This window comes from Manis pentadactyla, chromosome 14 (assembly GCF_030020395.1).
Source record: "Manis pentadactyla isolate mManPen7 chromosome 14, mManPen7.hap1, whole genome shotgun sequence".
NCBI classification, from domain to species: domain Eukaryota; kingdom Metazoa; phylum Chordata; class Mammalia; order Pholidota; family Manidae; genus Manis; species Manis pentadactyla.
In genome coordinates, this window is record NC_080032.1 from 68925796 (window position 1) to 68936559 (window position 10764).

General features: G+C 37.0%; 1 protein-coding gene across 1 annotated transcript; it reads right to left on the reverse strand.

Moving 5' to 3' along the window:
- Window positions 1–544: 544 nt before the first annotated feature.
- Window positions 545–9121, reverse strand: LOC118924795 (protein mago nashi homolog 2). Its single transcript, XM_036909909.2, has 5 exons — window positions 8954–9121; window positions 5804–5862; window positions 5002–5112; window positions 2996–3078; window positions 545–913 (listed from the first exon to the last, which is right to left on the reverse strand). The coding sequence occupies exons 1-5, from the start codon at window positions 9045–9047 to the stop codon at window positions 814–816; spliced, it is 447 nt and encodes a 148-aa protein (XP_036765804.1). The 5' UTR covers window positions 9048–9121; the 3' UTR covers window positions 545–813.
- Between the last annotated feature and the right edge of the window lie 1643 nt (window positions 9122–10764).

Here is a 10764-nt window from a genome sequence, read left to right on the forward strand (position 1 = left end):
ATTGTGAGAAGCAACGGAAGATCAAGTCTGTAGAAAGAGGTTGAAGAGAACTGGGAAACATGAGAGGGACCTATGCTCATTAGTGTGTGTACACACACACATATGCACGGGTGTATTAAAGTCTGAATTTGAAATGTGTGAAACTGAGAATTCATTTAGTTCCCACAAACACACAAGATGTACCTACTGTGAAATAAGGAATAAGGGCATAGAGATGTGCCTAACTTGGGTTACTGACTTTGCTCTTGTAACCCGTTAGGCAATCACTGCTTATACCAAAAATATTTAAATGTGAATAACCCCCGAGGGGTTCATAATAAATGTAAGAAATTCAGAACCTTCTGTAAACAACTATAAGCACCAAAAAATGAAATCCATCAGGTATGGAAGAAATGAGGGAAGATCTACAACTGGAAATCTGGATGGCAATCTGGCTACATATTTCTAGTTCAAAGAACTTCTGCCACAGGATGTAACACTAGACGTTTTATTATCTTAAAGTGAATGAGACACAGACCCTAAAAACAAAAAACAAACCACTGTCCAGGTTTTGATATGTTTTACTGGAGTAAAATTTCAACAAAAGGCGGCTTTTATTTACAGAATTTAATGTGTGTGGGGACTGTTCAAAGCCACTTGGACCCAAGTGAGGATAACCATTAAGCCTGCTTATGTATATTTTATTTTCAGTTGGCATTCAAATACAAAAACAAATTGTTTGCTTCATGTTCATAAAAATCCCAATATTGTAAAAGACAAACCCTCCCTTACCCATCTTAATTAAATATAAAAACAGCTTCAAAATCATACAATTTAGATTGGTTTAATCTTGAAATGTAATCCAATAAGACTAAAAACTAAACATTTCAGGTCTTGTACCAAATAGTAAAATACACGAAGGCCTTCAGGATCCCTAAAATTTAAAAAGATAAAAGTTAGTTTTTTCTTCCTAGAATGAAACATAATTGTATAAATTAATTCCTAAAACAAAGCAAAAACCTCAAACAACTAAAGGCATTCAGGAGAAAGGGAGGATTTGCTGGACTAAAATGTACATACTGAATGATTTACCATCAATACCTTTTCTGTAAAGAAAAAATATATAAATTTTCTTCATCAGTATTCATTTTATGTTTTAAGTGTTTACTTTCATATAAAAAATGACTAGCTTTATATCAAAAAACATTTAAAGTAAATGAAAACTATAAAGAAAAAAATACTCCTTAAGACTATATGTCACTTCTTGTAGACTATTTTGTTATTAATATTATTATATTTTGTTATATATAATAATAATAATTTTTTGGTGTTTCCCAATCTTTTTTCACTAAAATCATTCCTTGAGCCCTTTGTAACATTACTTTTTCCATTACATTAAAAAGATAATTTACAAATAATTTTTAATAATTTAACAATTCTCTCCTTGTTAGGCACTTGGATTTTTTTTCCCAATGATAAATAAGCCTCCAATGGCCATCTTCATGAATAATAAAACCTTCTCATTATTTGAGGTTATTTCCCTAGATGCTCAGAAATGAAATTAACAAGTCAAAGATGAATTTAAAATGTTAACTTTTTGATGCATATTATCAAATTGCTTTAAAAAAACACACTGTACCAATTTATAATCTCAGTAGTGTATGAATGCCACACCTTCACCAACTGTGGGAAGCCAAGTTTGATAGTTCCAAAGTACCTGGTTGGTCTTTATGAACACAGTCTTTTTTTTTTTGAGAGGGCATCTCTCATATTTATTGATCAAATGGTTGTTAACAGTTAGCAACAATAAAATTCTGTACAGGGGACTCAATGCACAATCATTAATCCACCCCAAGCCTAATTCTCATCAGTCTCCGATCTTCTGAAGCACAATGAACAAGTTCTTACATGGTGAACAAATTCTTACATAGTGAATAAGTTCTTACATGGTGAACAGTACAAGGGCAGTCATCACAGAAACTTTCAGTTTTGATCACGCATTATGAACTATAAACAATCAGGTCAGATATGAATATTCGTTTGATTTTTATACTTGATTTATATGTGAATCCCACATTTCTCCCTTATTATTACTATTATTTTTAATAAAATGCTGAAGTGGTAGGTAGATGCAAGATAAAGGTAGAAAACATAGTTTAGTGCTGTAAGAAAGCAAATGTAGATAATCAGGTGTGTGCCTATAGGCTAAGTATTAATCCAAGCTAGACAAGGGCAACAAAACATCCATGGATGCAGATTTCTCACAAAACAGGGGGGGTGAGGTTCTAAGCCTCACCTCTGTTGAACACAGTCTTTTGTACCCAGTAGTTAATATGCATTCATTCCTTTCTCTCTTCTAATATTTACAAAGCACCTTGTGTGTGCCAGGCACTGTGCTAACTTGAAGATACAGCACTGTTCTCATGGAGCTTACGTTCAAACCAGTAAAGCCAACAATTAGGTCATTGCAATTCAAGGTGATAGGGAAAAGGAGGAGCACTGTGAAGACATGTTGAGGGGAAGGAGTAGAAAGAAATAACTGGAAGCAGAGAGATTTTTAAGACAAAGATTAACAGTGTGGCCACAAAAGCCCAGAGGAGCCAAACTTGGAAGACACAGGTAGCTAAAGCCGTACTTCAGCTTTACTGGACTTTTTCCATTTCTTCCAAATAGTGAACCCAAGGAGGGGAATGATGTGGCATGGGGCAAAGGAGGCTGATCCGATTCAATAAGGATTTCTTTTAAATTCTGTGACACTGTAGCCAGATTTTTATAAAAAATAACTAATAATATTTGGACATTATTATACATAGCTGTCAGATCAAGATTTTTTGGCAAGGTTAGTAAAATATGCTGCTAACTTCTTTGACAAGTCTTTAATGACATAAAAATCAGCATTACATCTGCATAATAAATTGACAGGATGTCAATGACATAATCTGAGCAAACTGGCTACTGTTCTAAAACAAGCCTAATAATGTATGTCAATTTAGACAAAATATTTTAACATACTCACTTTGACTGATTTACGTCAATAAGAGAACCTATTTTTGATGTGGTAAAAGAAATGTGTTCATCTCCAATTACAATTTCAAGCTCCTGAAAAAAATAAAATACAGCAATGTAGTTATTAGAAAAATCCATCCCAGAGGTATCTATGCTTCTGTTACCAAGAAGTCCCAATTTTAGCTGCAAGTTTCCTAACAGTCAGAGCAGAAAAAAAGAACTTGATCTATTAGACATAAACTGTCTGCAAAATAAAAATCTCATTCACTGCTCAGGAGTCCCCATTATTAGATCCAACAAAAAATTACTTTTTAGGGATCTCATAAGAAAATACTATAAAATATGAATGATAAAATTAAGGATGACATAGAAATGTTCCTTATAATGTCAATAAAATGTTATAAAAATAATAATATGGTATAAACCAATTTTTAATAAATAAACACAAATGCATCTAACCTTTCTACCAGACTCTATAAATAAAATGCATACTATTAATAATAGCACCACTCAATACCTACTATGTGTTAGGTCCTGCTGCTAGGGACTTCACAAACATTTCTGTAATCCCTAAAAATACCCACATCAGGTTGGCTTTATTAGTCTAATTTTACATGTGAAATACAAGACTCATAAATAAGAAAAAAACTTGTGATATTCACAACCACCAGTCAGTTAAGGTACTGCTATTTGAATCCTGACCTGAAAAACTGGGAGATTCACTCTCTTTTGGCTTCACAAAACATTAAAACTAACAATCAGTAAAACAAATACAACATAATGTGGCTGTTGCCACTGTGCCATAATTACTGCATAAATTTTTCTCTATAGTTTATCTACTAATCTAAAATCAGTAAGTGAAAGTCTACATCTGTAGTGATTTTTCATGTTAAATAACATGTGCCATTAAAGATAGTCTTAGCTATGTATTTAATCAGAAGACCTAATTAGGTACAGTTTAAGGCACATACAAAATGGAGAATTAACTAAGGCTCTCAAACAATCATAAAATCTCTGATTTAGAGATCCAACAATTTCTGGAGCATGTCTAAGCCTCCCCACTCCCCGAGACACAAGAACACATCAAGTGGGTAGACGGCAGTAGTGAGCTCTCCCTCAATCTAAAAGAGATAAAGGTTTACTGCTATAGCTTCTGTTCTACAGTACATATGCATAAAAAAACAGATCTAAATTTACTTTTAAAAGTGTTTACAATGCATAAAATAAATACTGATAACTATTACCTTTGCTTTCCTAAATAATGTTTCTTTAAATAGAAGAGTTAAGTTACTGCTACAGAGTATCAGCATCTGTTAGATTTCTCCACATTTTCTTCTAGTCAAAGAAGGTGACATAAAGTACAATCCTCAGGAATATACAAAAGTGAAATGAAATGTTTCTTCCTCCAGGAGCTGTATCTCATTTCTCCAAGAGTTGAAAAGACCCAATTCAGAAATCAAACTGTCTTTCTATAGAGTGACATTAGACCTTCAAAGCTCTTCAGTAGCCCTGTGAGAAACATCAAATGCTCTGAAGGGAATATGAGAGGCAAAGGCAATGGTCAGTTTGAACAAAGAAACCAGTCAAATCCCTCTCTGGGGCATAAAGATGCAAATAAGAGTCCTCAAAGTTATAAGTCTGAAGAAAGTGAATTTTTTACATAGTAAGTGAGAATCCTAAGTATTGAATTTAACAAGCGTTTGCACTTATTAAAAGTGATTAATATACAACAGAAATGATTCATAACAATGTAAAAACATTCTAACTTTGGCTAGCAAGGTTATACAGAGAAGACTTCAGAAAAGATGTCTAAGTTCAGAGCTATGCATTGATTCCTTTACTACTAGAAAGCAGCACAAAAAAAGAGGCTAGGTGAATAAGAGTATGGACTAGGGGCCTACGAAATGGAAAACCAAAGAATCAGTGAGGATCTATTTTAATAAATAAGGAGAAACGTTATCAATTATGTTACCGATTTTTAACACTTATACATTTAAGCAATCACTGAATACAAACCTGCCGGCCAACCCTGTCAGGGGGAGGCCACAAAGCATCATCTTCTTTTGTAATTTCACTGTCATCAATAATTCTCTTCAGTTCCTCCATGACACTCTTGTGTACGTAAGCCTGAAAGTAAGTTATAATGCAAATTAAATAATGCCTCTTTACTTTCTCCCACAACTCAGAAGGTAATAATAAAACAGAAATAAAAACCCTGGATATTTAAATAGAATATCACAGAAAAATTTAATTCTGATTCCACAAGTACAAATGGGAATCATTCATCATTCTTACTATTTTTCTTCACTCTTGCCCTTCCCTTTAATATATATATTTTCCCTCTTTACATCACAGGCCCCCTTTAAATAAAACTGTGTTCTTTCTTTGTAACATGGGACTCAAATACCTCTGAGTGGTTAATGGTGGTGACAGCGCAAAGTCTATGGGGTGAACAGAGACAAACACAAGTATATGTAAGTTAGCTCCCTTCTTATATGTAGGTTTTGAGTCTTTCGATTTAAATTCCATACTGTATTTAAAATCATGATTGCCAATTAGTTTTAAATAGTGAATAGAGTACAAAGTCAATTATAAAATGAATTCTATGTTCAAATGTGGGACTACAACTTAATATACTCAGATTGCTTCTTTCGTTGTTACAGATGTTACAATTGCTACAATGAAATCTAATTAGAATCCCTTTTCAATCTATACATTGCCTTCTTTACAATACAGCCTTAGATGTACTTCAGTAAATTCAGTAAAGATGAGAAAAATGGTCTAAATGTAAAAACTGAGACATCCTAAAAGAACTTACCTCTTTTCTGATCATGACATCATTTTTGTAGTTGCTGTTGTTGGCATATCTAAGCTTTCCTGTGGGGAGTGGGAAAAAAAATTAATCTATAACAGCAAAAACTGCTAAAAAAAATAAAGAAATGACATTGTAAGCAATTTTGAAGGTAAACCCATTTTATACTACTACTTTTATTTATATTTCGTCCCTTAGTTTAAGATCAGTGCTAGACATTCAAACACTCAAATGTAAGTTGTCTGAAGTTAGAGCTAGTCAAAGTTTTCAATATTCCATACCTTCAATATAATTGTTAAATATTCAATATCATCTTAAATATCCCATACTTTCAATCTAATTCAATAAAATGGGAGGGTCATTTTTTTTTTAAACCAGTGAAGAAGAGAGAAATTTATTCAGCTTCTAAGGTGATATAAATTACCCCTTTCTCTTCATATTACATTAAATTTTCTCTTCATATTTTCAAATTTGTATCTTTTTTTAAAATTTTTATTTTGATATCGTTAATGTACAATTACTCCCCCTATTATCAAGTCCCCCCAACATACCCCATTACAGTCATTGTCTATCAGTGTAATAAGATGCTATAGAATCATTACTTGTCTTCTCTGTATATACTGCCTTTCCCATGTCCTCACCCCCCTACATTATGTGTGCTAATCGTAATGCCCTGCTTTCCCCCTTCTCCCTCCCTTCCCACCCATCCTCCCCAGTCCCTTTCCCTTTGGTAACTGTTAGTCCATTCTTGGGTTCTGTGAGTCTGCTGCTGTTTTGTTCCTTCACTTTTTTCTTTGTTGTTATGCTCCACAGATAAGTGAAATCATTTGGTACTTGTCTTTCTCCACCTGGCTTATTTCACTGAGCATAATACCCTCTAGCTCCATCCATGTTGTAGGGAGGGTCATTTTTAAGTCTCATTTTCTTGAGCTATGTCTTGAACTGGACAGGGAATCTTAAAAAGGACCTATGTTTCTTTTAAAGTTCATATAATGCATTTTACATTTGACCTTCAAACAACATAAGTTTAAATTGCACAGGTCTACTTATATGTGGATTTTTTTCAATAAATATAATGGAAAAATGTGTGATTTGGACAATTTGAAAAACATTTTTTCTTTAGTTTATTGTAGTAATACAGTATATAACACATATAACATACAAAATATGTGTTCACTGTGTTAATCAGTAAGGCTTCTGGTCAACAGTAGGCTATTAGTAGTTAAGGTGATGGGGAACCAAAAGTTATACTTAGATTTTTAATTACAAAGGGGTCAATGCCCCAATGCTCGCGTTGTTCAAGGGCCAGCTTTATGTCTGTACTGATGCTAAATGATTTACACACAGCATTCAATCTAATCTGTAAAACAATCTCAACAAGCAGGTTTTATTCTCTCACCTGTGCAGAGTTGAGAAAACCAAGTAACTTGCCCAGGATCATACAAGATGCAGATCTACATGTACCTTCTTCCAATGCTCCTGTCTTCCCCACAACTCCACAATGTTCTTCTTACATTATTTTCCCTCAAATTAACATATGCTTATAATAGGACAATGCTATTATTTTAGAATTGTGACTAAGAAGCTATACAAACTATGTGGTGATTCCAGATAAAAGTTGGACAGTTTGCTTGCTGATCTATATCTAATTTTAATCATCATGACTTTTGTGCTCCCTGACCCATGCTTCTCCGCACGGCTTGTCAGTTGTCCCAGGTACAGATGTAATGTGGTCTTGCTCCTCTTAAACAATAGGTTATCCTAATGAGATGAACCCCTTAGAAATCACTGTCTTTGGGATTCACTATTACTGAAGGAAGTGTGTGGAACGATGTGGAGGCAGATAAATGGATGAGAACCACTGTTCTAATAAAATATTTCCCTGCTAACAATAAACTACTTAATTTCTATGACTAGCTAAAAGTGATATGAACTAAAAGCTGCTCACAGGCAAAGGCACTGAAAATATCACACAAGAACAGATGGAATAGTCCAGTAAATTTGGCTCCTTTGCTAAACTTAGAAGAGGCATGGGGAGAATAATGTGATTAGAATTTGCAAGTAACTGCAGGGCTGTAGTTACCTTGAGTTCTAACTGAAATGTGCCATATTTTTCCCACTTCCTAATAGGTGATCCTCCCCCACTTTTTCTTTTATGCCCTCACAGAACTTCATCCAAAGCATGTACTGATTTGTGGTTAGTTTCATGTGGGACACCAACCAAGATATAATTCTTTCAGGCAAACTAAAACAATTTACTATTACTGTACCCTCAATTTTTGCATTTACATGTTACCCAGCACATAACACACATTAAAAAAAATCAAAGTCCATGCAGCTGGACTGTTCTCACTGAAATGAGTTCAATATACTATAACACTCTCTACAGAGCTGTCGAAGATAGAATTTGCTGCGCACCACTTAGGCAGCAGCAGGTTTCACCTCACCCTCTGCTCATGCTGCGCTCAGCGGTCTGCCTTTTCCCCCCTCACAGGCCAATTAAATACCTACTGTCACTTCTGCTAATCCCAACTCCTACCTTCAGTCGAAAGCTTCCCCTGACTCCCTCACGTAACACTAACCACACCCCTTTTTTGTATTTTTAATGCGTCCAACTGCCTTTAAGCACCCAAAATACATCATTACACTCATTTTCGTCGGATTCCCTACATCAGAGCAGGTCTCATCCATTTCTCTAGACCTGTTGACGTATTTACAGCGCCTGAATAAAATGGATGAATGGGTATTCCGAAAGTTAAAGTCACCGGATAACTGCAAGCATCCTTTGAACCACCGTGTGACGGGCATGCTCTTTAAAATGCTCAGGTAATATAGGTCGATAAACCAAATGGCTTTAAGGTCTCTTCCAGTGCGCTGACTCTAGGATCCTGACCACCGTGGGTTCAACTTCTCAGTATCTGGCAGGATTAAGGAATCAGCCGACACCGATTACTTCTCTTTTATTCACAAAACCAACTTCCGCGTCCTCTACTCTTGAACTCCTGTCGACCTCGGCCCCCACCGGGCCTCGCCCGCACCGCCTCCCGCACGCCCACCGCGGCTCGCCCACCACCCCGCTCCTCTGCGGCCTCTCCGCGCGCCTCCCTCGCCCAGCCCGCCCTAGGTCGCTGCGGTTGCCGCCCCTCCTCTGCTCACCGTCCGGCCGAAACTCGAACTCCAGAAACTCGTGTCCGAACTTGCCCTTGTGCCCTACGTAGTAGCGCAGGTAGAAGTCGCTGCCCAGAGCCATCCTGGACCCCCGAAAGCCCGCGGAAGGCCGGGCCAACGTGCCGCGCAGCGCCTGGCGCTGACGTTATCGCGCGTCACTGCGTGCGCGCCGAGTCTGCCTCCTGGGCCCCCGGAGAAGATCGGGAAGGCGGTGTTTGCGCGAGTCACGCGGCTCCGGCCACCCAGACGGTGGGAGCTTCCCTTTACTGGGGTGGGCAGCACAGTGTTTTCAAAATGAGGGAGATATTACGTTAGGAAAGCACAGAAGGATGAAAATAGGATAGTATTTTTTATGGGCTTAGAACTAAGGTTTGCGAATCGCCTTTGCTTTTCGGGTCGCTATTGCTCCTGGCGTCCTGGGAGGTAGTGTGGTATTATTCCCCTTTTAACTGGTGGCCTGAGTAAATACAAAGCCCAGAATCAGCGTGTTAGACCAGGAATACAACCCCTTTTGCCTGCTATGTTCCTATAACATCCTTTAGAGGATGATTGCAAGTTACCCAGCAGCTAGAAACCTATAATTAATAGGGACAAGTGGAAAAATCCATCAGACAAGAAGTCTGAAATTTTGAAAGGCACATTGAAACTGATAATCCTTAATAGTTTTTTTTTCTTTAAAGTTACTTTTAATAGTAAAATTTCTTTCATTCAGGAAGAGTTAACCTTTAGTGGCTTTTATTGGACCTAAGATTGAATGGTTTATCCCACCTTTCTTAACAGAATTAAGTGGCGGAAGGAACGCTCAAGCGTGTGATGGTTTAGGGAAAATGGCAGTTCCATGGCCAGGATCCTCACCTGACCCTGTTCTGCTTGCCCACTGTGCATGTGCAATGTTCACAGGCACCTGCTTGCACCCATGTTGGCAATGGGCTATCACTGACTCTATATAGATAAAGAGCTCTGTCTGTGCTCTAGGGCTGCCAGGCACTGGAGAGGCCCAGAGGCAGAGACCAACTTGCTGCATGCAGACTGCCCAAAGGCTGGTGGGATTCTAATTCTCGACTTGCCATCACAAGAATAAAGCTTGGTGTAAGACCTTTACCCCAAAAAACATTCCATTGTCATTTTTTGGTCTCACTGAATCCAGAGTGAATTTGCCCAGGGCTCGAACCCTCAGGCGAGACAGATGGGTTTTGAAGGATGGGGAAGGACAAGGTAAGCTTTTACACGAAGTCTGATTTTCAAATATTACTGATCACCCTTTTTTTAAAACACAAACACACAGAGTAATCCAGTCTGTTTGCTGGCCTTTAACCTTCAGTGGTATTTAGTAGAGCATGGCGGTCAGAACCTTTTGCTTATCAACAAAATGAATATACTACAGTCAACTTTGCCAAACTCAAAGAATCATTGAGAGGATAAACTTATATAATTCATTTTAAAAAGCTTTAAAATTCACAATACATTATATAAGTTTTAACAGGAATTTCCTATGTGCCATAAATGGCTGGACACTAGTAATAAAGAGCCCTGTGCACTTATTTAGAAAAAAAAAAGCAAACATGTAGACAAATACTACCACAAGGAAGCAAATGCTGTAAGAAGAAAAACTTTAAAATGCTGGCGGTACAGCAGAGGAAGCAAGTCACTTTATTGGGGAATAAGGGAAGTTGAAGAAAGGGAAGGATCAAAAAAGGCTTATGACAAGATGTGTTATTTGAATTAGACCTTGTTGGATAAGTTTAATACGTGTTGAGAGGGATGGGAAAGCACTCCAGGCAGAAAAGAGCCTGAGCAAA